The 27,833-nt window shown below is 46.3% G+C and overlaps 1 protein-coding gene across 5 annotated transcripts; it reads right to left on the reverse strand.

Annotated features, from left to right (window-relative positions):
* ZER1 (zyg-11 related cell cycle regulator) lies at positions 1-27,574 on the reverse strand. 5 transcript variants are annotated; one of them, XM_039507008.1, is made up of 16 exons: positions 27,239-27,574; positions 19,975-20,261; positions 19,021-19,171; positions 18,211-18,647; positions 16,254-16,430; positions 14,768-14,882; positions 14,037-14,183; positions 13,476-13,649; positions 12,668-12,883; positions 11,017-11,058; positions 10,535-10,654; positions 9,461-9,576; positions 8,815-9,003; positions 7,559-7,656; positions 6,992-7,047; positions 1-5,772 (listed from the first exon to the last, which is right to left on the reverse strand). In XM_039507008.1, the coding sequence occupies exons 2-16, from the start codon at positions 20,130-20,132 to the stop codon at positions 5,749-5,751; spliced, it is 2,220 nt and encodes a 739-aa protein (XP_039362942.1). In that variant the 5' UTR covers positions 20,133-20,261; positions 27,239-27,574; the 3' UTR covers positions 1-5,748. The 5 variants fall into 5 exon arrangements, with proteins under 5 accessions (XP_039362942.1, XP_039362941.1, XP_039362938.1 ...); XM_039507007.1 differs by having other exon boundaries at positions 6,945-7,047; positions 19,975-20,171; positions 27,239-27,573; XM_039507004.1 differs by having other exon boundaries at positions 6,945-7,047; positions 27,239-27,573.
* Between the last annotated feature and the right edge of the window lie 259 nt (positions 27,575-27,833).

Here is a 27,833-nt window from a genome sequence, read left to right on the forward strand (position 1 = left end):
CACAGCAGTTCCTTCCATGTTTAATTAGACACATGACAACAAATGGAACAGTAACTTATCCAGATAAACCATATTCACAGACAGAGGAGCAAGAGATTGTTAAGCACTAGGTTTAATACAGAGCAGGTATCCCTATGGAAACAACGGAAAAGTTAATTCAATCAGAATAGTAAGGAAGCAACAGATACACATTTTAATTGAATTAGTTTGGTTTCACCATGTACAAGTGTTCAAACTAGACTTCTCAACATCAGGCTGATCAATGGACACAGTGAAAGCAGAAGTTGCTTAATACAACAGAAACTTTTTTAAACAAGGAAATACGTATTTGGTTAATTGTTAGCCTTACTTAAAACATTTATTTTTCTTTTTTTTTACAAGGAAAAATGAGAGAGTTTCTCTCAGTGACAGATATTTGGAGTCAGAATTTAATCTGTAAGAGAGGTGTTTGAGTGCAGCAGGAATTTTTCCATCTTTACTTATAAGTGCTGCCTTCCTATCCAGCCCCCAATCTCACTTTCCATCAATCACTGATAAAACCATTATTCCTCTTGTTTTATACACTCTGGTTGTCTTGGAGACAAGTGGTTCCTACTACTTTTAATTCTATCTTTTTGAGCACAAGCCATCGTTTAGCATCTGACTTTGAGCAAACCCCTTTGCATCATTCCAGAGGCCACATATTTTCTTTGAAATGGGATCTTATTCCAGTGTCCACAGCCTGGTGGCTGCTGGCTCACCCCCAAAGAAATTATCTTCCTGAAGGGAAAGTGCAGCACAACCAGCTCTGAGACTGCCTTAAGTGAGGCTCCACTAATTGGATTGGAAGGGGTTCATATAGAAAAGTGTGGTCAGCAACCCTCCTTGCACTCACTTCCCTAGAAAGAGACCCAAACAAGTGACCCCACAAGATGCCTAATCCACACAACAGGAGTTAAAAAAACAACCCTCTTTTGTCTGTGTGTTCACTGCACCAACACCAAATGTTAGGATGTACATACCCTAATATTCAGGGTTGGGTGTGCTGCAGCACAGGAACCAGAGTGCTTAGTTCCCAGGATGGAAGTGGTTAGGCCAGTAGTGGGTTAAGAGTTATAATGTGAATGGGGAAGATGAACTATCGATAGTGTTGTGTTCATGGTCTCAGATTATCAGTGCTGTACTGGTCTTCTTAGCCCTGTACGAATTAACTATTCTTGTGCTATTAGGCGTTGCTAGTTAAGGCTACACATCTTGATAGGCCAATACATAGAGGCTATTGCTCCTACAAGACTTGTTAAAGGCTGAACACCCTACTGTAAAATGTCTTTCCTGTTGGCTGCACTGGGAATGGAGGGCACTCAGCACTTTGGAGGCTCAAGGCTATGCCATTGTCTCTGACAAGTGAGACCTCTAGCCAGGGTGCAGGTTACCTAAACTCCAGGTGGAGGGTCCCTTGTCAGTGCCGTCTTTGCGGAGAAGCACTGATTTAAGCACTCATGTTATGTTTGCCCTACTGTTTAACATTCAGTGAAAATTGAGGTTGTGTAGAGGAAGGGGATAAGCCTCAGTCCTGGGAGGATACTGTGAGAGGAGTCTCTCTGCCACATCATTTAGTTCTGAATGCCTCAGAAATCACTCTCCAGCCTTATTTCAATTGGCATTGACAGTCCCTGTCTTAGTTTTCTTACTTGGCTCTGCTCAGTGCCACTCTGGTTAACTGAAATTTCCAGCTAACATAGGGGTATGTATGTCCTCAGGGCTGCACTGAGGAAGCTTTACCCTGGTGGAGCAGGAAGGCCCAATAGGATTTATCCGCATAGGCTAGCCAGCACACTCAGAGCAGCCCTGAGAATTCAAACTCCCTATTTTGTGAAGGGACCAGGTGTTCCCAGAAACAGTCACAAAATCAGAATTGCACCATGTTGTGTGATCTGATGGGAGATAGCTGGAGATGGCAGGTCTGTCCCAGGATGGACCCATGTATAATAATTACTTAGCACCTATTCACCTCCAGAAGTGCTTTACTGTCATGGATTAAGCCTCACTGTGTCCCTAGGGAGCAGACAAGTAAATAGTTATACCTATTGTTTTACAGATGGGGAAACTGAGGCACAGAGCTCAATGACTAGCCTAAGGCTACAGAGCCAGTACTAGAACACAGGAGTTCCTGGATCCCAGGCCTGTGCTCAGACAAAACCCTTCTCTCTCTTGTGCAAGTACCTGTCTTGTATAGATCCTGACTAGCTTATGGATATTGCCTCCCCTACTCCTCAGGCATTTACAAACTCTATAGACCAGAACTCTCTTGTCAGATTAACCTGTGTGAACCTCTCAGTCCTCACAAACACAGACTGACTTTGAAAAGATTTTGCTTACAGTTCAGTCTCAGGCCCATCTCCACACCCAAGAGGATCTTAGGAATCGTCCTAGGGTCTGTCTCTGAAGGGCTTTTGCTGAGTTAAGGCTCAGCTCTTGTTCTGGCATTTACTTCTCAAATACGGAGTGACCTCTCATCACGGTTAAATTTGGCATCAGACAAATTTAACTCATCTCCTGCCTTTCCCCACACCAGCCTCTGCCCCTGCCATCATCCTGCCTTCCAATCTTCTTAAGTTATTTTAAAAGCTATCCTAGGGGCTTGTATCCAGTGACTGTGTCAGCAACACTGGCAATAGCAGCAAGGAGAAGACAATCCTAGCTATGGTATTGGGGAAAGGAGTGTGTGCAGATGGATGATCAGAGGATAAGTTTTACATTAAAGAGTGTCAGTAAGCAGAGAGCAGATGAGACTGTTCCCTGTCCAAGCTGGGCCTGTTTACACTGTTCTCCACAAACTATGCCCCGTATCTCCTTGGGCCTGGAGGAACAAGTGCCAAGCCAATGCAGATGGCAGTACAAGATCTCAGTCACATGTGGGAAGAAAGTGGTAGATAGCAAAGCTGAAGCAAGTGTTCCATCTCTCCCTGCACTCAGAACCAGGTGGAGCAGACAAGCTGCACTGTGGGAAGCTATGAACTAGGAGCACTGTTCAGCTGGGACCTCCTTAACTTTCCCATTGAGTTACTGATCCCTCTGGAGGTCAATTACATCCGTACAGTGACTGGCTTCTCAGGAAGCATGGGACATAATCAAACTGTGCAAAAACAGCAACTTCCCATAGATGTGTCCCGGAGCTGGTGGTCACACCTGTGTCCTCCAAGCTTCCACACCCACTTGTCACATTAAAACTCTGGTTACAACATAGAAGACCCTGACACAATTCAGTCTCGTAACAGATGGAAACAAGCCATGTTTTAACTGTGTTCCTAAAACACAGTGCTATCCTGCTAAAAGCCAAGGCTAGACTACGGTTAAAGCATCATTTGGTTCTGGCTATGCTGCAAGGCCAAATCCTGCATTAACCATGGTTGGGAACTACTGAGTGGTATCAGCTCCACCAGCATAGCAGTTGTTAGTGCACAGAGGGGACCCTATCAAGCGCCTTGTTGCTCTCACATCTGTGGTACTCCAAGAGATGGGCAGAACTGCAAGTGCTTTAGTCTATCTGCATTAGCCTCTCAGCACGGAATGGAGAGTTACATGAACAAATGCTAAGCCCAGGCTCTCCATGGGCAGGGAGACAGGTGAACAATGTTTGTAGCCCCATCTAGTTCTGCATCTAATTGAAAGAGTCACAAGCATGAGCATGTACAAACACTTTGAAATCAGCTCCCTGTTCCGAGGCTTATTCAGATGCAAGTCCTTGAGGAGGGGGGAAAAGGGAAATACATTTGAAGCAAAGAACCTCAAAAGTACAATTTGTCAAGTTTTCCAAAACATATGAAAACAATCAAAAGCGACACAAGTATATATATCTATATATAAGTTTTAAAAGGAAGGAAACAAAACAAACAAACAAAGCCCAACATCAAAACAAATGACATAGGGTTAAAAAGGGAAAAAAAATACATTAACACCATCTGGGCAGAAAAACTAAACCTCTCCAGGGCAGTTGGGTTCTGTCACTTAAAGTGTCACTTCGTGGCTCTAAGAATTGTCGATACCATGCACAATGACCACAGCATTTACCCCGAGCATTAGAAGAACCTCAGCCATAGCAGCGAATCAAATCAGAGCGCAATAGATAGGAGGAGAGAGCGGCCTTGGGACAGTGGCATTCTCAGTGTCCTGAAATGTGCCAGCTCAAGTAGGCCAAATCTCTCCTGGTTCCTCCTGGATTCATAGCCTTTTCTAAGGGAAGAAGATTATCTTAACTGTGAAAGAACCAGGACAAGGAGAGGGTTCCTAAGTTTGCGTTCTGCAGGTTGCACAATGTGCTGCTGGGGGAACTAGATTTAAGGCAAACCTTGGCAAGTCATACAGATGAAGATCCTGAGCTGGATTTCTCTCTCACTTGCACCAGTGTAAATCAGGCATAATGCCACTGAGGCAAATACAGTTGTACTGGTTAGTACTGGCATGAATTGGAGGAAAGTGGGGCCTTTTGTCTCCCAGAAGACATGGAGAGTGTGTGTGAGTGGAGTGGAATTTCAGTCGGCCCTCTTGACCAAAGGGTTTGTGCTGCAATGTGTTTGACAGACAGGAAGGCTAAATCCCCATTTAACATGGCAAATGTTGGCCCAGATGTAAGAAAAGAGAGAAAACTCCCAGTCCCTCACAAGTTCCAAAGTCACCAAATCATGCTGTAATGACTGGCCTGGGTCCCAGAGAGAGCTGTCCATGGGTGAGGGGAAACCCACCCTCTGGTGTGTGCAGCCTTTACCATAAAACACAGAATACGCAATTTGAAAACAAGAGGTGGTAAAAGGACTTGCATGGAGAGCCAGAGAGCTTGGACCCTTCTGTGAATGAACCTGATTCTTCACTGCACAGTATCCCTTGCAGAAAACACCCTCCATTCTCAAGGGCAGGACAGCTGGTTTCCTGGCCTTTCCTTCATCGTGTGGTGCCAGGTGGTTGAAAGCTACCACTGTAGTGGTACTGGGAAAAGTCACAATTCCTGGCTTTAAAGGGTTAATGGGAATGCTTTACAGCAAGGAATTTCCAAATGCACTTGATACAATCCATCAAGCTTCCACTAGTAGCACCCCCATACAACAACCAACTGAAATGGCTTGAAGGCTCTTTCTCCCCTTTCTATTCTACTTACAAATATTAGGATCCCTTTGGTCTCAATCTCTTACCATTATTTTTTCCCCTCTAGGCAAATAAATCATTGATCAGTGCCTACAATCCCACTGTAGAGATGTGGCCATGATGCTGGGCTTGCTGTTCTTGTGAACATGACAGGACCTCATGCAATATAATGAAGGGGAATTGTCTAAAGGTGTGAAATAAAAAAAAAGTCACAATATCAATCACACAGCTAGATCTTCAAGCTCACATTAATTTGAGGCTTCTCATGTGGTCTAAAAAAGGTCAAAAGATACATGATTTTTTTTGTTTTTTATACAGAAATCATATACACAAAACTTCAATCCGTACTTCATAACGAAAAACCTACTAATTTAAGGAAAGCATTTGTTGTGCAAAAGGTCCCCCCCACCCCACCCCTGTGCACCTTCATCTACTGAGGGTCTCTCTCTCTCTCACACACACACACACCCATACACACACACACACACAGGTTCCTTCCAACAGCCAAGCTGGTGAGAAAGAGACCTCTCTATATACAGTGAATTAGAGAGAAGCTGGATACAGTGCTGGCAAGAGGCGTTGTTAGATCATTGCCTCTATCTGGAAGTGTCCATGTTCTCCTCTTTAAAGTTACTGCAGTGCTCTATAACTTTCCTATGGACAAAATAAGGACAAGGAGAAAAGGTTTAGTTCAAAGACTAGGAAAATAATGAAGTGGGTCACAAGCATAAGGCACTGTCACCTACATTTAAATGTGTATGTATTAGGCAGTCTATCCTGAGACATGCATCAACCCAGTACCTGTGTGACTAGTATATCTCAACAAAACCAAATCTAATTACCCACCTACATCCAATCCCTTCCAACATTAGTATACATCCAGATCCACACCTGTCCATTTATCAACCCACCCATTATTCACTGGCCATCACACCCTCATCTCCCATCCAAACACCTTCCTGTCATCAACACATCTAATAATCTGCTCATCCAAACATCCATCATTCACCTTTTCTGTCATCTATCCTTGTACCCATATGTCTACAATTTAGCTATTCCTTGCCATCTACCATCTACTTACCATGTTATTCATATAACTTCCATTCGCCATTCTTCTACTGTCCCTGTCATTCATGCTTCTGACCCATACACAGTTCATCTACCCTATTATTCAATCTCCTACTCCATTAATCTCCTCCACCATTTATCATTCTTTTAGCTACGGCAAGTGTCTGTCACATATACACAGTACACATATTCCCAGCAAATATCCACCCATCTTTTCAATTTTCCCTATATCTATCAAGTCATAGCTCTCAACTTGCCATGGATTAGATGTATACAACTGGCTTTTAAAATCTGAAAGAATGATCTAAAAGGAAGGTTCTGATACCAAACATCAGAGGAAGAAGCTTGGGAAAATGGTAGATTCATTTTACTACGTAAGACATTCTCCATCAATTTTGTCACGTGATTCAGCTCTTCTGGTGTCAATGATGTACATGTATAAACAGTAAGATAACACCAGGTTTGAGGGATGGAAATAAACGGGAGGCTATCCTTATAATCAGATCCAGTTGAGAGGTATGGCTCTACTATTCATCTAGATACCTTCCAGCAGTCCATTGATACCTTACTGTCCTATCCACCAAACTCATCCACCCATTCTCCTTGTCTATTCCCCATCTATGAACAACTCTCAATTCACTTATATCCTTCTCATCTTTTCTATCTACTTATGCACACTACTACTGTGTTCTCTCCATCCCTAATCACATATTCATTGGCCTATATTTGATAGCTTTAATCTCATGCTTATATACTACCGGGCCATTTCCTTGGTCTCCTGGCGTGCTGAAGCCATCTTAATCACCTCCTTCAGAAGGGGCATTCCACCTTCTTTGATCAGCAGCGGGCAGTACTTGTCAGCTGTAAAGAAGGGGGAAATAGAATCCTGGGAATCTTCACTCCTACTAGGTCAAATCTCTACATTCTGCAGCCTGACTCTTCTCCCAAGGCAATGAGCTCAAATCAAGAGGAGACAGAGAAGCAGTGAGAAGGTTGCTGGCTGGTAAGCCATAGGATACAGGTTTCTCTTTCTAGTGGCTCAGCCTCTTAGGTGCATCCAATCTGCAGAAGTATCGGAAACAGAAACCAATTCAGCACTCTAGCTTGCTAGAGTGATGGAAGCTCCAGAAGGCTGTTCTCATGCACTAAGTCTATGTTGTCTTCCTAGTTCTGGCTACATCCCTTGAACATCCTTGGTAACTTCAAGGAGCTGCCTTGGAGTTAGCCACATACTCTGCATTAACCTACAGGCCTCTGAAAATAGTTTCCCTTGACCTTTCACCACCTCTGCTGTCTAACAGGCACAGTGTATGGAGATTCACAGCCCCAACCTTTACACTGCATTTATAATGTTCTCTATGGAGGGACTTACGGTAAACAGAGACGAGGTTATAGAGAGCCCAAGTAGCCCAGTGCTGGCTGACAGGAGAGATCCCTTGCGGAAGGAGTCGAAGGATCGGTTCAAATGACCTGCAACAAATATTAAAGAAAAAAAATGAGAAACCCAAAAGCTGCTGTTCCAGCATCTTTTCCTGTTTTGGTACTGGAAGCTTTGCAGTCAGAGCTAATACATTACACAACAGTAAAGCTCATTGGCATATCAGCTTCCGGTATCCAAGAGTCAGTCATAGTTTGTGGTACTGACAGGCTCAATCCCTGCTGTTTAATACTACAATGTGGCACGGAGAACGAGCTCTGAAGGATTAAATGGGGAATTAATTTCTATCATGTTCCAGTCACATTTCCGTAAGAAAGCTGAAATTCAGCAGTGCTGATCACTCCATAGATGGGTTACAGTTAAAGGGCCTCTATTTACCCTAGGCCAAGGCACAACTGGGGGACACTGATCATTCATAAACAATGGTTGCACCATTTGTTCTTGCAACAGTGAAGTGCATCTACACTGCAAATCAGGTGTTGGAATCACACTTGTACTGCAACCTCACCAGCAATTCATTCCATCTGTTGTTGTACTAGTCTAGTGCATTGTGGAATTCCAGAGTTCCTGACGCAGCTCTCACAGGAGGAGCTTTAGGGTTATTCCACAAGTCACTGTAACACCAGAAGGGAATTTTGGGAGGCTTGTCTAAACATCCCCAAAGTCAGATTGAAGGCTGCAGCAACCCCTTTAGTGGAGACAGGGACATTCACCCTAGCTGTACCTTTCATTAGGAATCGGAATTTAACCAACAGCAAGAGAGGGATTCCGTAGATAAATGTTTTTAAGCAGACTAAGACGGTAAGATTCCATGTTTCCTGCATAATCCGAATCCACCAGAAACATGCAGGACAAGTTCTAGTCCTACTGTGTTCCCTCAAGAGAAACTAGGGATACAGACTATTTTAATTTTCTCCATATTCGACTTAGAAGTGTAGCAATTGCCTGTCCAGATTAGACCAATGGTCCCTCTAATCTCCAACTGTGGCCAGTACCACATACTTCAAAGGAAGTTGAAAAAACCCAACTAAAATAGTATGTCCATGTGGGAAATTTCTTCCTCACCCCAGGGAGAAGTTCTACACTTGATTAAATCTCCACCTTTCTTGCAGACTTCAGCATGCTTGAGGTTACTTCTTGGGACAATCCCCACTCCTGGAATAAATGGGCCAAGATCCAACATCCCTCACCTGTAATTGATATTTCTTCTGGAGTTAATGTCCCAGCTCTGGATGGCTGCCCACATCCTGTCTACTACTTCCTCTCGGCGTGGCTCACAGATACCCCAAGCCTCTGGGCCATCAAACATGATGTGGGAGAGAACTCCACATGCATTGTAAGATACCTCAATCCCATCTGCTTTGCTCTCCAACAGGTTGCTGCCAAGAGAGAAGATAAGATTTCAGAGGTGCAAGGATAGCCTTATACAGCACATCAGGGACAAAAAACTTAGTAGGCAAACAGTGCAGCCCCTGTGAACTCTAACCAGAGCTCATCAAGTAAGTTATTACCTCCTAACTGGACTGGACACAGCAACCTATGCAAAACAGCTTGACAAACACCAGCTTCCCAAACTGGTTTTATTGATCATACTTTGTATTTAGATTCCAGCCATCCTCTAAAGATTCCAAAGCACTTTACAAACTGGGCGAGTTCCACTATCCTTCTTTTGTTCTTTTTAACAGGGGGGCGGAAACTGATGCAAAAATGTTGAATGACTGCCCTACATCACACAATGACTCAATGGCAGTCAGAAAGAGCAGCCAGGTCTCCTGGCTCACAGTCCACAGCTCTAACCGTTAGACCATACTTCTTCTTGATCAGTGATGCACCAACCTGAACACACTGATGAACTGGGAGGTCATGAGCTGTGGGCGGAGCTCTTTTACCTCCGCCACATTTCCCAGAAGCCCCAACATGTTACGGTGCAGCTCCTGCTTCTCTGGGAACTCCTGAGGAAACAAGGAACATGTGTAAAACAAAAGTATGACCATTGTGATTGATGATGCAGCAAATCCAGGAAGGCAGACTATTTCCCAGCAGTCAGGAATGGAGCTCTCCTCTTGGTGTGGTGAGGTTTCTAGCATTCAAAACACATGACAGGTGGGAGAGAACCAAACCACTGCAAAGCAAGGGACAGTTCTCCACTGCTTGACATGGCCACTAAAGGGAAATGCATCTCCAAGCACAAGACAGGGAGTGGGAAAGAGAGTAAATGAGGTAGAAGTATGCCGTTTCCTTGTGTTCATAGGATGTATGTATGTGGAGGGGGAAATGGGCAGAGTGTGTATAAGTCTCTTCCGTTTATGCAACAGATGAAGCTTTCAGCAGGGATCAGATGAGCCAGGACTCAGTCCCAAACGTGACAATGTGACAGTGGAGAGCAGGGGTTCCCAAACTGTGGTATGCGTACCACATCTCTGGGGGCTACTCGTGAGAAATTGTGTAATGGTGGATTTTATTTATTAATTATTTTATTTATTGCATTTTCATAATAGGCTACTCAGACAAAGCTTTAAAACTCTGTGGGAATTTGTTATATAAAATCTGGTAGTTAATTTACTTCAAGATGTACCAATGAGAATACAGAAACACAGAGATGCTGATTTACAGAACCCTCAGCTCCAATCACCATACAGCGCAGGTTCAGTTGCCCAACAACTTTCCAGTCTAACTGAGCTCAGAACTTAGTCAGGGTTTTTTCAGTTGTACATGTCACACTATGACTATATCGATATGTAACAGTGAAATATGGACAGATGGCTGAAGACAGGTAGTGTTAAGAAGAGCACACAAAGTCTCAGCGATGAGAAGGGTAAGGATACGCGGGTAGCCGGTAGATCTGGAAGGGGATACGCAATAAGAAGAGTTTGGGAACCTCTGGTGTAGAGGATACTGGGCAGCACTTACTTTCAGGCACTCCAGGAAGAGCTTCATGCCACTGTAGTTGAGAAACATCTCACAGTTATCGGGGGTTTCGTCTGTGATATTCCACAGGGCGCTCCAGGAGAACTCCATCACCTGATCACACTGCCGAGCCAGAGGGAAGGAGACGTTAAAACACAGTGGAATGAATTATGTGACATGGGCAACTGCAGACAGAGCGCCTGTAATACAGGAGCCCAATGCAAACTAATTGGAAGGATGGGGAACTGCTGTCACCTCAGAAGGGACCAGTTTTCAAATCAGTTCAGACCCACCAACACAAACATTACCATTATCCAGTTTATTCAGAGGATCCAAGTCCCCACAAGCCCCTGGGGACACCTGGGAAATTGCTGGTGCAATGTGACTGGATTCCTAGCACCCCTGGGCTGACCGCTCCACCTCAGGGTCAGAGTGAATATAAATGGAGTATATTTTGCTTACAGATTTTAAGAAGAAACACTTACTGTTTTATCCACCAGCTTCTTCTGAATCAGCTTTAGCATGGTCTGTGGGCAGAGAGAAGAGGGAATGAGAAGCGTAAGAGCAGGTCTGGGAACAGGCCAGGAATCACAGAGATTAAAATAAAGACTGTACATCAAACTGAACCCTGACAGAGTCTGGCACAGCTCTCACTGAAGTAACTGCAGTTATGCTTACTCATGGATTGGATTTGGCTCTATGCATATGGAATCTGATTCAAAGGTGTAAACACCCTTCCCATCTCTTTCGAGCTTAGTGTTATTTTCTCTGCTTCAGTGGCAATGTATAAACAACGATTCCACTGGTTCACACAGCACAGTACGACAGATGACCTGTACCATCCAGATAACAGGTCCCTGGTTAAAGGCACAAAAAGGCAGAGTCCAGGTCAGAACAGTCCAGTGAGAAATAAATAGTCTGGTGTGAGCTCTTTATAGCTTCATGAAAAAGATGGGTCCTCAGAAGTTGGTGGACTTTAACTGGGAGGCTGTTGCAAACTCAAGGGGGAGCATGGAAGGAGCCATGAAGTCAAGAGTGGGTGAAGGAGACCAAGGAAAAGACAGGGAAGAGCTTGGAGCATAGGAAATTTTGTTGGAGGAAATGAGGGCAGAGGTATGGGAGAGGACTCAAGCAGAATCTTGAAGGGGAAAATAAGGAACTGGAATGTGAGGCAGGAGAGTTGAAGCCAGGAAGAGATTATGGTTATGTCAAAAAATTAGCAGTGTCTCCCTGTAGAAGGACTTGGAAACCCTCCAAAACTGTACATACACCCACATGCAAAATTTCTGGTCCATTACTTGGACAGTGTTGTCTGTCAAGTGAGACAAAGAAATGTGTCCACTCAATATTACGTAACTGGAGGTGTGAAGGGAGTAACCACAATGGAAAGGTTCTGCAGACTTTATTATCTCCAAATGGGCAGCAGCTTTTCCTATCTCTGGACAGGCAGCAGAGCCTTCCTGACCTGCTGGGCCATTTTGTAGCTAGAGGGGGAGCAGGGCAGTGGCCCTCCCCCACCAAGCACAAGTGGCACCTTGTCAATTTCTTGGCGCCTTTGTACTCACTCGGGGGAAAATCGATTAAAAAAAAAAAAAAGGCGCCTCCCGCTGCAGCGCTTTTATTTTACTCACCCGGTGGCGCTCCGGGTCTTCGGCGGCACTTCTGCGGTGGGACCTTCACTTGCTCTGCAGGTCTTTGGCGGCATTTTGGTAGCGGTCCTTCAGTGCCGCCGAAGACACCCGGAGCGAGTGAAGGACCCGCCGCCGAAGACCCGGAGCGCTGCCAGGTGAGTAAAAGTGCCACAGTGGGTGGTGCCTTTTTTTTTTTATTGCTCCCCCTGTTCCCTTCACCTGGCTACGCCACTGCCTCTAATAGCACATCAAGGAAGTAATGACTTCCCCTGCTGGCATGTTTTCAAGGGGCTCAGCTTGAGGATGGTGGATTCCATGATAGGACAACACTGCTAAGACTCTAGCTTTCCCTGACTGCAATACTTTTCTGTGACACTCCGGGGCTGGATTATTTACTGGCCCTACTCCACGGACACTTCCAATGGAAGTCATAGAAAGTACTTTCCCATGGGACTCAAGTCCAGTCTGGGGTAGGGATTAGCAGCCATCCTGGGACCATACCAACCATGACAAACCCCATCTTGCCCACAGCCTCCTTATGGTCGTTGTCCACTTGGCAGACCAAGGCATTGCAGAGGTGTACAGCGATGCGCTGGATGGACTCATCCTGCCGAGTAGGGTTAAGGATGTTCAGCAGCAGCTCGTTGACACGACGGTACTGGAATTCTAGTTCTTCTGGGATGCTGAAGTTACACAGTGTCAGGCAGCAGTTCCGCTGCACCTACCAGGGGGAAGAAGAACAAGGTGAAGGTAGGCTGACATGATGGACCATCCTACAAGTATGTGCAAAACCCCATAGTCACATGTACAGTTGCCACACAGCATTGTCACTATCTTCCATCTCAACACAAACACAACATACACATGCATCACCCTCCAACCCAACACCATGCTGCATATGCACTCCCCACACAATAGCTTCACCAGCCTACAGCTCAACCTCTCACCGCATGCACACTCTCCATCTGCTACCCAATCCCACCAGCACCTGCACGCTCCACATGCAATCCAAAGCCAGTCACCTTTGCCACAAATACACATGCACCATTATCGTCTCTTTCTTCCCCCATATTACTACTGAACTATGTCACCATCACATGTACAATGTCGATCCCACATAAAATTGCACCTGCCCACCCATAAAGTGAATGCATGACCAGATATAGGCAACGGCTTCTCTAGGGCATGCCGTGGTACACATTCAATAGGCTCAAAGTGCCCAGAACGTACAAAGTACTGGAAATGGCCTTTTACTGGGAGAAAGGGAAGAGGGAGAACAGTGAGAGCATGGTGAAGTTTGACTGAGCTCTTACTGTCACTTCCTGGTAAGACTCCATCCCATTCAGCACCACCTGGATCACCTGACGCCGCAGCTTCACGCTCTGCTCCATCCGATACTCTGAATTTGTTAGGTAGAAAAGGGCAGCGCTCCCAGTCACCTGGATGTTCTTATCATACTTGTGACACTTGAGAGCTGTGATCACCAGCTACAAAGAAACAAAGGGAGCATTTAGTCCCAGCTGGGCCCTCTGTAACCGTTACCCCTACGCAGGTAAAGACCAATACAAGCATTCCAGGGTTGAAGAGCCCAGGCACAGCTGGAATAGGCTGTTCAATGAGATCATAAGACACCTCCTAAAATCAAGGACCCTATTTCCATCATGCTACTGGAACTTCCTCTTCAGGAGCCTGATCCAAAGCCCACTGAAGCCAAAGGAAATGGGAGTCTTTCCATTGACTTTAATGGGCTTTGGATCAAGCCCTAAGTCATGGGGAAAGGTTTGATTTTTGTGCTGTAAAATTCCCCTCCCCCTAAATCTGACTGTGCTCAAGGGCGGTGAGCACTGCCAGTGGGTAAGTGCCTGTGTGCTCACCTGCAGTGCTCTCAGCAGCTGGCTGCAGCGCTCGATGCGGGCGATATCAAAAAGGAGATTGATGGCCCGGGACGTGATTTCGGGCCGGTGTTCAGTGTATGCCTCGATAGCGTTCAGCACCTGCTCTTCATTCTTGTCCCCACTCACCTGGTAGCAAGGAAAGGAAAAAAATCATGTCCAGGGAGGAAGAGACCAGCAAGAGAGGGGATCGTTCAGGAGAGAGACCAGCAAGAGAATGGGAGATCCGCAGGGAGAGGAGTCTGTAGGTGGCAGCTCAAATGTTGCATGCACTCTCTCAGCCCCTTTCTATACTGGAAGCAGGATTCATTCTGATGAGGCCCAAAATATCAGCACACAGGCTGAGTTACCTCTCAGCCCAACCCTGCAGGAAGTGGTCCCTGCAGGGCAGGGTGGTATCTCTTTGCAGGGTTATGCATGGCTACTTCTTAAGCCTCAGACACCCATTGTCGAGTGCCCTTTGTGCTACAAGCAGGGTGGGGAATGGACAGGGTGCATGTGTGTCTTTACCAGGCTCCTTTCTAAACGGCTGTTTTTCCCCTCACAAACACTGCATAGGGCAGGGACCTTGCACCACTGCAGCATTCTTCCAGCAGGGAGACCCATAGTTCAAAAGGCACATGTATCCCGTCCACAGAGCCTGAGAGCTCTGATATGCTGGCAGACTCTCTAACTTCAGACCCTTTTTGAGAATGTTCCCACTGGCCCTTTACCTTGTAGGCTGGGATATGCGTCAGACGGCAAAGAGAGGTCTCAAAGAGGCCCAGGAACTGAAGTGGTCGTTTCAGATCCCTGAAGGGGGCAATGCTGCTCTTGGATGGCTCAATGCTGGGAAAAGAAGAGATCATCCATGTCTGAGCTCTGCTTATGCAGCTCCCTCCACCACAGAGATAGTTACAGAGCTCCCTGTCTGCTCTGATTACACTTCGCAACAAGCCAGAGCAGCTGGGTCTAAATTCAATCATATCCCATCAAAATCCCAGGAAGGGTTTCTTAAAGACAATCGCATCTTTAAAGACAGTCACATCATCCTCCTTGATGGGACCTTTCATCACAGATGATCCCTACTGTTCTGCACCAGAAGTGAATGTGTCCAACAGCAGTGACAACAGGAATTCAGGCAGGGAGACTATAGTTACCCAAGGTTGGTTAGGACAGCAGGGGTACAACTGATTGTTATAAAAAGGCCATGGGATTTCTAATGATCATAACTAGTCAGGAACCTGATTTTATGTCTCCTCTGAAGGACTGCCATCAGCTCAACACCCCTCTCATTCCAATGAAGCATTTGGTTGGTATTGACTTAGAACACTATCAACAGTGATTGCTGCATCACTGCAGTATTCCTTGAAGATCTACAGCCTATGTTTTGCACGAATTCTGTAAAGGAGCCAGTGCTGTAGCACAGCAGTTTTCCTTTCACACTGTAACAGCTCACAATATGGGAGGTAAAAATTCCTGGCTGATTTGGAACGAGAGATAAGAGTGCTCCCTGTAGATGCTGGTTGGGATTTCAAAGGGGCCTAAGGAAGTTAGGCTCTCACTGGGTGTGGTATTGACAAATCTCAATATTAGCACTGTAATTCCAGCTCCCTAAAATATCTGCAGTCATAACTGCAGAAGTAATTCTTTGCTAACACTTCTAAAAACTGTTGTGTAGTGAAGCTGATGCAGGAAGGCTGCTGTTCTCCTCCCCAGAACTCACTGCATTTCAGTGGTGGACAAGAGTTCATAGAATATCAGGGTTGGAAGGGACCTCAGGAAGTCATCTAGTCCAACCCTCATCTCAAAGCAGGACCAATCCCCAGACAGATTTTTGCCCCAGATCCCTAAGTGGCCCCCTCAAGGATTGAACTCACAACCCTGGGTTTAGCAGGCCAATGCTCAAACCACTTTGAGCACAGTCTGTGGAGGGCTTTGTGGTCTTTTTGGAGGGAAGCGAATGATATATAAACTATTTTTACAGCTGTCAGTAAGTGGGTACTGTATAAGGAAAAGGACAGCTGCAAAACCTATGTGGATGTGAATGAAAGCCAGGTAGGGCTAATTAATGACTATTCTGAAGCCCTCATCCATGGTGGTCAATGCCACTTAGAGAGAGGCCAAGAGAGAGATTTGTCCTTCCTGCCGCTTTCAATTAAATCACCCCTCCCACAGATCCACAGTGACCTCCATCCCTACCTGGCCTTCTAGCCTTACCTTGTCTGACCCACTTTCTCCTCAATGTTTGAGATGGTGCAGTTCTCCAGCATGGTGTGCCCTGAGATATCTAGTGAGGAGAGGTTTACCAGGTTATCCACAAACAGGCTCAGCACCCGCCGGGTCAGCTTGAATTTGTAATAACTGGACAGGCGGTCTCGGGAAATATCCAAGTGCCTGAAAATGAGAGCAAGCATCTCAGAGTCTGGAGAGCATCAAGTGGGGCTTCCCCCATCCTTTCAGGTCAAACCCAGCCCTGCAGAGACCGTTCACAAGCACAACTGCTGATTTTCCAAGATACAGGGATTGACTCTGTGGAACTAGCATCAGGATGGAGTCCTGTGTATAACCTAAGTGCACGCAGTACCCTTGGATTATACACCAACAGATCCCTGGTGGGGGCCTGTCCAGAATGGAGTATGAAGAATTACTCAGCTAAATGATCAGAATGGCAACTACTGTAGGCTGAGCAACCTACCTTCCCAGTCTTCATCATAAACAGGCATCTGATCATTTCTCTAACCATGGAACTGGCTACATATCTTCTACCTGGGGATCAAATTGCACCAGAAGATCTTCTCATCCCCAGAAAGGAGTGTTACCTCATCTCCCAAAATTAATGACAGAAGCTCTCTGATTCCTCCCTTGGTCTCTTTCTTTTCCAGATTGGATATTGTTGTGTTCATGACACTGTACAGAGATCTTAATAATCTCTATTACACCAGCACCATTGCCCTATAGTTTTAAATGTTTGATGTTATATGAAAAACACAACATAAAATTAAGTTAATAAACCATGTAATAATAGTAATACATTTCCTCAGTACAACAGCTACCCACAGAGGGCATGTGGTGGCTCCGGTACCCCCTACTGGACAGATGGTCAGGTATGTTCCTACCAGAATGTGAGAGATATAGAGGGAGGGACTGGGTTGCACATTAGTGATTAAAGACACATAGGTTGGAATTTTCTAATGGGCATATGTGACTTAGGAGCCTAAGTCCCATTTTTAAAGTGCTGTGGGAACTTAAGAGTTAAAGTCAACAAAAATCAGTGGAACTTAGGTGCTTACATCACTTTAAAAATGGGACCTAGCTCCTAAGTCACTTGGATGCTTTTGAAAATTTTACCTCTGGTGCTTTTCTGACACGTCTAACGTGTACGAACATGGAGCCCCCTAGTAACCACAGAGACTATAAACGATAAGACGGGTGGATAGGCTCCTTTAATTTGAATGGTAAAGCCCTGTGGTTTTGGACCTGAAAAGCCTGCATTCTATTCCTGGTACCAAATGTGCAGTTTCACTGGTGACTGTGGTGCTCGCTGTTTGCAGCTATGGAGTCATGTGACAGCACTAATTCTCACTGGTAGACCATGGGTGCCTATTTGCTTTGGATGACACTCTTTCCTGGATCATCCTGTTTCCCTAATTCTGTGCTCAGAGCAATAAGGTCTGCTGCTTATTTCATGTTCAATGGGCTTTAGTGGAGCTCAGTGATCAGATGTTTCAAGCCAACCACTGAGTGCTAAGTTTTTCTCTTATCTATGAGCTAGGCTTCAACATTGGACTTCCTCATTAGATAAGCAACCTGTGGGAGTCAGTTCTGATTTCACACTGCAATTATTGCTGTGATACCAGCATCCAAGTATTCCCCACAGACCAGGAGTAATTATGACTGAGGATCAGGTATAAAAATAGGGAGCCCCCTCTGAGTGCTTGATCTTGCTGTCCTTATGCAGGAAAAACCTCTATGGGCTTCAGCAAGGGCTTTGGGCTGCAAAGGGAGTGAATGATCAAGTGCTTTTGAGGGAAAGCTCTGTTCTTCCACCACCACAAACCTAAAATCTGGGATGGGGAAAATGCTCTCGGAAAATTAATCCTCAATCCTGAGCATCTCTGAGCACCTGCAACTCCCAGTGGAGAACGAACGAGTGAGGAGGGGGGCATCTGCTGACCTGAGCTTGCGGAGCTGTGAGATCACTTGGATGTGCTCCTCTGAAAGGTCCATGTTGTAAAGCACTAAGGAAACCAGACTGTCCTTCCACTGGGTCAGAAATGCCACATCATTGAGCTGGATCCCAGAGAGATCCAGGGCAGTGAGGGAGGCCAAAGGTCGAAGCAATGTCTCCACGTTCACCCCCTCAGTCATACGGCCCAGGTTCAGGAAGCGCAGGCGTCTGAACCCCTCGAAGGTAAAGTCCTTGACCAAGACCTGGCGAGTGGGGTTCACCAGGCAGTCGTCTTCACAGCCTCCTGGGTTCTCTTCCTCGTAGAAGAGATTACTGCAGCCGAAGAGGCTAAGAGAAACTAGAGTGTGGCTGAAGCTCAGCAGGGTCTGCAGGCTCTTGGCTGTCAGCTTCTCACAGTTAATCAGGGACAGCTCAACAAGGTCCTGGAAGGCAGGAATCCAACATATTAGAATTACTTCACTGTCAGTTTTCCTACAGCAACTCCTGCTGGGAAAGGCCAGGTCTGGAGTACTCAGCTCTCACACAGCCAGCGTTTCCACACCGTACCTTACAGTGGCTCATGCTGGGAGCGACTAGGACTAGAGTACTCTGAGCTCCCACACAGTCAGTGCTCCCACTACATTCCCTACAGCAAATCCTGCTGGGATGGAGAAGCCTCAAGTTCCCCCACAGCTAGGATTCTGATAAAGCAGATAAAAAGTACAAGTAATCTATGGTTCTCCCTGAGAGTTGTAAGTGGTCTCTGCTGTGGGCTGCTGCAGAGTGACAGCCAGGAAGACATAAATGCAATACCACCTGCTTTCTGATGGCTTCCAGGTCCTGGTCCTGCACTACGTCCTCCCGCAAATGGATTCGGGCTAGCCTGGTGCTCCGAGGATCTGAGAACAGGGTGAAGAAGCTCTCATGGGGTTCAAAGATGCTGTCTGCATTCACCAGCTCCACATACCTACGTGAGAGGTAACAGGGTTAGCTCATCAGTGGGGTTGATATGGGCACACCTGGTAGGATTTTCATCACAGCTATAGCCACGCGAAAGCATGTGTGTGTGAGAGACTCTCCCTCTGATCTCTTTGGATAGCCCATGGGTGGCCAGTCCCTGGAATGCCCCCTAACACTGGGGGCATTCCCTGGACAAGGCTGGGGCGGTGGTGAAATCTGCTGACTTTAAAGGCCCTCTATACTGTAATGCAGCATAGCGGTGCCTAAAGCCAATGGAGAATCAAGCCCCACATCTAATATAACAATCACACTTGCATCTGTACATTTTCTTTCCTCCTGTTGTTACAAATAACACCCAAGATTCTTGGAACTGAAAGAGATCCAAGAAAATAAACATTTTTCTTTTCCACCCTGGGGTTTGAATTTTTCAATTTAAAAAACGTTTCCCCTCTTTTTCCACCCTACTTTTTCTAAGCTATGAAATCTTTCTGATTTTGTTGGAGCTCTCCCTGGAGGACCAGAAAATGGGATAGACTAGGACCCCATTGTGATGGGTGCTGTATAAATATTGATCTCTTTCTGTCTATCAGCTTTCCCAGCCATGGTGCCTGTAAGGGCACACCCCTACTAGTTCTCCAGTCAACCACAGAGCTCTCCAGGAAAAACAAGCTAGGCAAAAGCTACATTTCTAATGTAAGACTCAAGCAGAAATGAGTATAAAGTGTATGCATCCCTCCTCTCGAGTCTTGGCTTCTTCCCCCAGCTACCATCCCTGATAGACAGCAGCCCCCACACAAGTCAATCACGTACTCATTGACGAGCTTGTCACAGATCTCACTCGGCAGGAAGACATCGGGGTGAAGCCGGAGAGTCTCGTTGTCCAGTAGGTAGCAGAGGGTCCCCTCCAGGTTGCGGAGGCAGTAGCCTGTGCATAATGTCATCAGCGACTCTGGGCTGTCAGATGCCATCTTCAGGGAACAGAGGTGGAAGGCAGGGGGAGCAGGGAACTGTGGCAGAAGGAAGTTTTTCAATTCAAGGGATCCCTGCCCCCCAACCTCAGGAGATTCCCAGCTGGATTTATAGGGACATTAGGACATCTGCAGGCAGACGAAAGACAGACAATCAGATAAAAGAAAAATAAACTGGAAAGTACCCTGAAAATCTGCCAGTGCTTAGGGGGACACTGATGGCTAGGTTCATCTGTTGATGGCAAAGAGAGTTGCAGATGTTTGGCCATTAGCAAATAATGCCCTTAATCGCTCCATGCCTCAGTTTCCCCACGAGTAAAATGGGAATAACACTCCCCAAGCTTCCATGATGCTATAAAGGTTAGTTAGCTAATGGGAACCATGTTCATTAATTAGGTTAAATATTAGAAAAAAGCTTCCAAGCAGTGAGCTGCATCTGTCTGAAGATGAGCCTCTTAGAGGGAAGTGGGGGGGAAGCCACATTGCTTGGGTCACATAAAACTAGACTGAGCAGATCACTAAAAATATCCTGTAGGGCACAATCCAGCCCGCAGACTTGATGGGACCTAGCAGCTTGCCCCATCTCTAACATCTAGGATTCTATTTATTTTAATTTCAGTTAAACTACTTTGCTTTGTATTTAATTTGAACCTTCCCCTGCAGTGCTGAAAGCTCCAAACCCAAAGGATTATACCAGACCCCAGAAGCAGGATATGAAACTGAGTAGAGACCAAAAGGAAACTGACTGGTCTACTTTTATTTTCCAAGCTGAGTGAAATGCAAAGTGTACTTAGGAGAGAAAGATCAATCTTTATAACTTCTCTCCATTTTAATTCTCTGAGGTCTTGTCAGTAACAAAAGCCACATTCCTGCAATTCCTCCCTTAGGGGCAGACTCCTACCTCTGCATAAAGCCCTAATGAAGCCAACTGGGCTCTATGTGAATGAACCCCCACAAAGTCAATGGGGCTCCATGCAGGCACAGAAATCCAGTTACAAGAACAGGGCAGTGACATTGTTTTTAATACAATGAAGGGTCTGATCCTGTAGTCACATATATGCATGAATAATACTTGTGAGTAGTCCCATGTGTAAGCGTTTGCAGGATCAGGTTCTCAGAGGAGCTGGGGCTTTAAAGCTGACCTGTAAAAAGAATTAGGCTGGGGGCTTTGTTTTATTTTACGATGGATAAAGACAGGCAGAAATGTTTGAGGATTTTTCCTGTTTGTTTTTCACCTGAGAAATATCAGAAATGCAAAGTCTGGTCTTCTCTGGTGTTGCAGGAGAATTTCTGGGGAGTCTCAGAAATGTTTATCACATATTACTTGAAGGAGGCATGTGTGAGAGAGCACGAGTGAGGGCAAATCTTTAACAGAGACATATTTTCACTGAAATGTTCATTAGCTATTGCAGTTAAGTGTTCTAAGCAGTTGTACTAAAAATTCCTTCCCTTCTCCACTGCTCAGCTTTCACTCTCTTGACTCTTGGGATGGCCATGACAGACATCTGAATTTCTAGTGTAAAATCAGAGGCACACGCAAAACCAAAACTTTTTTTAAAGAAACACTTTGAGGCCTTCTTTATACATTATATAGACGCAAAAACAGGCACTAGAAACCTTGTGGATACTTTCAGACAGAAAGTGCATGAGATGGGTGGTTGTTAGATAAGGTTGTACCATACAGAAGTTTTGTTAGCTGTTGCCATCTAAACAAAACATCAGAAAGAAGTTTCTTGACAAGTGTTGAAACTAAGAGCAACAGCTAAAAAGGCATTTGTGGCATCTTCCCCTTCAGGGGCAGACATTTCATCTGCACCCTGTCTTAACAGTTTCTGATTGCCTATGTTGGTTCAGGCCCATCTGTACACCCCTGAGGATTGTGTCCCAAGCCACCCTCTTCAGCTACCTGGCTGGTCGCTTCCTGATAAGGCACAACTCCAGACCACACTCTTGACCCACAGCAGCACCCTGCATATGGGAAGAAAGGAGAAGGCTCCTCTGTGGTACCCTGTTAATGGTGCCTCATGGACCAGCCAGCAGGGGGTCACCGAGCAGCAGTTCAAACATCTTTCTCTCCCTGCTTCTGCTTCCAGCTTGAGCCAGACCAGGATATCACCCACAAAGCGATAGAAATCTGCTCTCTCTTGAATCTTCTGCTATCATTCTTTTCCATACAGCACAGCATTTGCATCATGTTTAGTGTCTTACCTGGGTTTTTATAGAGATCCTTGCACTGCTTTCTTGTGTGTGCACAGTAAACCCTGAGGTTACATGCTGCATGCCATCACCAGTGTGGGATATCGTACCCCCATCTTCCCTTAACTATAACTCACTCTCCACATGGAAATAGCAAAGCAATGAAAACCCAAGATGACCACGAGCACCAATAACTTACCTGAGTTGTAGCAGAGACAGAGTTAGGTGCCTGAGACTGCTCTTCTATAGCAGCTTTCATAAAATATTTTCAAAGCACTTTATAACCATTAATTAACCACCAGCACCCTGGGAAATAGAACTGTTCTCCTATTTCTTTAGATAGATGGGAAAACTGAGTCACAGAGAGTTGAAGCAATTTGCCAAAAGTTATGCATTGAGTCTATGGTACAGCTGGGAATAGAACCCATATCTCCTGACTTCCAGGCCTATGCTTCAAAGCCAAGGCTATCACCTAGATCCCACCAAATAATTACTGGCAGCTGAGGTGCAGAGTTAGCTGATTCCACTCCCAAAGGACTGTGCAAGTAGTGATCATAGCACCACTGAGGAGTTTGATGGCCATTCTCCTTCTCTCCAGTCCCACCTCTGCTGAGCAGCTGTTGCGAAATGTCTTTAACATCCAGTCTTTGCTTTTCATCATGGGATTCCATAGAGCAGCACACTCAGTGCAGAAGGACAAAACAGCAAATATATTGACTCGGTCTCTCTTCCTGTCCCTCTTCTCATGAGGATTCATTCCTTAAAGGATTCCCAGGCTATTTTCCTCACCATCACCATGTCATAACTAACCCCAACTGGAATCTCCACTATAGCCACTGCCCCACAGGAAGGTACCAGTCAGATGGATCAGACAGGTAGATCAATCAGGAACCCCCCTCCCCCTTCAGAAGCTCCAGTCAATTGGCGTGCTGCTTTGACCATGACTTCAGGGATGAGGTAGCCACTCAGATTCAGGCATTGAATGGTCCCCATGGGAGACAGGAGCACTGCTGTGGCTTAGCTTTCCTATCAGCCCAGGCTCCAGCCTTCTGATCCCTCCCTTTGCTTCAGGACAGATTTCTGTGCAACCTAGGGGGAAGCATGAGTTGCAAATCAAAACTCCATTCTTCTTTCTGTGTCTCATTAATTCTCCTTTAAAGAATGCGCTTCAGTGCCAGGAACAAGAGCCAACCAAGTAATTAACCCAACACGGAAAACAACCACTCAAGGAAAAAGGCAGAGATCAGCAGAACTGCTCTTTGTTTTGGAACAGCTGTCCACTTAGTCTAGCCCTAGTTTCCACAGTAGCCTCTTTAAATCAAATCTGGGCCTGGTGTAAGTGGGTGCAACTCCACTGACTTCAGCAAGAGCAGAAACTATGGCTGAATTTGGCTCCTGTATTCTGGATCTGCTTGTACCTGATTTTCAGCATCAGATGATGTGAAGTGGTTGTGTCTTCCCCTTTCCATGAACATCCCTGGAAATAAAATATCCAGGCAATGGGCAGAATCTCCTCCCCAAATTTCAGACACAAAACTCTCATCTTAACCTACTCCATTCTGACATAAAACCATTTAAATAAACTACCCAGTGGAGAAGTAGGTTGAGTTCTCTGCTACCTTGTGCCCAAGGTACAAAAAGGTTTCAGAATGAGAACAGTTACAAATAGGCTTTACAGAAAGACAATTAAACCCAGCAATCAACAAAAATCTTATATAGGATCTGGTTAACTCAGAGGATGGTAATGGGAGATGGAGCCTTTCACTTCTAGTGATGGTCTTGCAGGTCACACAATTCTATTTCGGGCCATGTTGGTAGCAACTGAATGTCATTACCTCTCAATGGCTGCTTGATGGCTCCAATACCCTGGTGACTGGTGCAATATAAGGAGCTAAAGGGATGTAAAATTAGTTGGTGGTCTCAGTCCAGTTCACAGAGGACACAGACTGTGTCTTTCTAGATGTTTGTATATCGACTAGTGCAACAGGGTCCCAGTCCTGATTAGCACCGTTGGATGCTACTGCAATGTAATCAGATGACTGATATTTCATAGAACTGGGGCGCAGAAATGATTTGTGCTTTAATCCCTTAGCTCCCAAGAACCACCACTATTACCATATGCAAAAGGCACCCCACTCTCATCTAGGGGGAAAGGATTAAACTATCACTACAGAGGAGCACTCACCATTATGTGTATTAGAGTAGTGCCCAGAAGCTTCAGCTGAGATTTGGGCCCCATTGTGCTGGACACTGTACAAACACAAAAATAGAAGACCCTGCCCTGAAGTTCCTAACTAGGGGCACAAGGCGACAGGGAGGGGGAAAATAAGGGTACGTCCACACTACCCGCCGGATCGGCGTGTAGTGATCGATCTATCGGGGATCAATTTATCGTGTCTCATCTAGACATGATAAATCAATCCCTGCCGCGCTCCCCGTCCACTCCGGAACTCCACCAGGGTGAGAGGCGGAAGCGGAGTCGACGGGGGAGCCGCGGCCGTCGATCCTGCACTGTGAGGATGGGAGGTAAGTTGAAATAAGATACATCAACTTCAGCTACACTATTCTCGTAGCTGAAGTTGCGTATCTTACATCAATCCCCCCCAGTGTAGAACAGCCCTAAGGGGCTCTCTGATGGGAACACAATGTTGCATGCATTTAGTAGGTGTAGGCACCATATTTGTAAGTGAACTAGAGATACTGGGGGAGGGATAGCTCAGTGGTTTGAGCGTTGGCCTGCCAAACCTAGGGTTGTAAACTCAATCCTGGAGGGGACCATTTAGGGAACTGGGGTAAAAATCTGTCTGGGGATTGGTCCTGCTTTGAACAGGGGGTTGGACTAGATGACCTCCTGAGGTCCCTTCCAACCCTGATAGTCTATGATTCTACTGCCTAGCCATTATCATAAGGTGTGGGCTCTTCTAGACCACTCGGCTGGCTGGTTGTCTACCTGGCTACCGGACTGTCACCCATGGTTTCCAAGGTGGGCAATTAACTGCCTGGGATGTGTGAAGGGTCAAGGATGTGTGTGCAGGGGATCCAAACAGCGAGGCACACAGTGACCGAGACACCACTATAACCCCAGCTGCACAAGTCGAATACTGATTTCCCACCCTGGCAGATCCCCTTCCATCTTGGAGGAGGGTTGATCTAAGGGGACAGACTTATTTAAAACAAGCTTGTTAACCAATGTGCCCCATGATGGCTAGAGCCATCAGCCCCATCCAAGGCAGCCGGGGAGTAGTACACCACCCTCAGCATTCATTAAAATGAAGGAAACTATGAGACACAGCATTCCTCCACCCCCAGCCTCCCAGATCCAAACATACGCTTCTGTGGGTGCTGCTCCTCTATAAGATACATCTGCATTTTTAAGACATTCCCAGCTTCACCCACATGAGAGGCCTGGTGCTGCTGTTCTCACACTTAGGAATGCCTGTGTTAGACTTTGTATCTTGGACTTCAGATCAATCCCCTCTCCTATTACGTGCTCTCTTCAGCCTGGTGCTTGAGACTAGGCCAGATTCATTGTGGCTCAGTGCCAAAGTGTGTAACCTTCATATTTGGTGCTGCAAAGATGATTGGCAAGGCTGACTCTTTCAGCATCATGAGTTTGCCCACACAGAGGGCATAACAAATATTAGCATGAACAGATTACAAGGGATTATTTAAAATAAGAGATTAAATGTAAATCCAGAGCTCAGCATAGGTTACATTCTGAAGGAAAACTGCATTGTCAATTTATATTGCATTTACACGGCACTTCACAGTTCCAAAGCACTTAACAAATACTAACTGATCATCCCAACTGTTGCAGGAGATATCATCATCTCTATTTTACAGGTAGGGAAAATGAGGCACAGAACAGTTCAAATATTCATAGTGTCAAAGCTATGCTGAGAATTTAGGAATTCTTTGGTGCTCATCCTCTGCTCAGACCACACCAAACATCATAAACAGGGAACAGGTTGCCATTTGTATATGACTATGGCACAGATACTCCCTTTAAAGTTAAAATACAGTACAAGATCATTGCTGCTGTTTGCAAAGGTCACCCACCCAGTAAAATGTCTCCAGAAAAGCCTGTTATGATTCACATTAACACTGTGCATCACCAGATCACAATGGCCTCCAAAGATATTTTGAGGTGTTTCACCAGACCTGCATAATGGCCCCTGTCAAAATCAGGTCTTTCTGTCCCTTGAAGGAAAGGACAGACAGGGCAAAACTCCCTTCTGGGATACATACATCTGCCTCTCCGGAAGACCTGTTGTGCCTGTTCCCAATCTATTTCAAAGGTCACCCCATAAAACAGCTTCATGAGAGCTGCCACCCTTTTACAGGATCTCTCCTGCGGGACATTGTATTACAACATTGTCATTAATGAGTCATGATACAGTTCCACAAGTGCCAAAAGACATTTTGGGGCTGCTTTAATGCCCTTCAAGATGTGCAGAGGTCCCACGGAAATCGGCTCTATAGCTTAGGTGCAGATCATGGATCCTCCTCTGTCATGTGTCAATCCCGGGAAAGGAGGAGGGTCTTTGCTAACTCCTTTCCAGTGGGCAGGGGTCCGATTGGGTACCCCTGGTAATGGGGGGACGGTTACCCCTCTCTTAGGGGGTCACCCACAGTGGGGAATCATGTCTCCCGAGGGTGGATCCAGAGGATACAAGGCTCCCTCCCATGCCCCTCTGTGGGTGGATGGTCAAATATCCTCCCCGGGGCAGTGGGTGGGTGTGACAGGTCCCGTCCCTCACCCCGCGCAGTGGGTGGATCCTGGGTCCCTGACAGCCTGGGGACCGGGTCCCCGCAGTGGGCGGATCCGGGAACGGGATCGGGTCCCCCCGGGGGACCGGTACCTCTGGCTGGCCCCGCATGCTCCTATCTCCGATCTCCCCGGCACCCACCTGGCCCGAGGCCCCTGCCCGGCTCCCTGGGTAGAGGGGGTCCAGGTTCGTTCCGGTTCCGGTCCCCGGGGGCGGGGGTCTGTGTGTCCTCCTGAGGGTCCGCTCCCGCCCCCCCCCAACAGGCTCCGCTGTCAACAAATCCACCCGTCACTTCCGCCAGCCGGAGCCCGGAGCCCAAGACTGTCTTTCCCGGGAAACAGAATCCTCACGCAGAACGTTCCGCTGCCTGGGTAGAGGCCAGAATTCCCCCACCCCGACAGCCCCTATCGCCCGAACCCCAGGGAGCTGAAGGGTTCCCGACGGACCGGAAGGGTGACATGTCCCCCTGCGCCTTATCCCCTGGGAACCTGGGAAATCCCATTACACTGCAGCCTTCCCTCAATGCCACAAGATGACATCACATCATGAGAGTTTCCTTGTGCAGCATGGTGACATCATGGCACAGTGAGATGACATCACAGACTGATGGTGTCCCAGCATGGTGCGATGACGTCACACTGTGAGGGTGGCCTGGTATGGAGCGATAATAATACCTAGCTCTTACCTACATTGATTTTTTTTTTCAGTAGATCACAAAATGCATTATAAAGGAGGA

This window comes from Mauremys reevesii, linkage group 19 (assembly GCF_016161935.1).
Source record: "Mauremys reevesii isolate NIE-2019 linkage group 19, ASM1616193v1, whole genome shotgun sequence".
NCBI lineage: Eukaryota > Metazoa > Chordata > Testudines > Geoemydidae > Mauremys > Mauremys reevesii.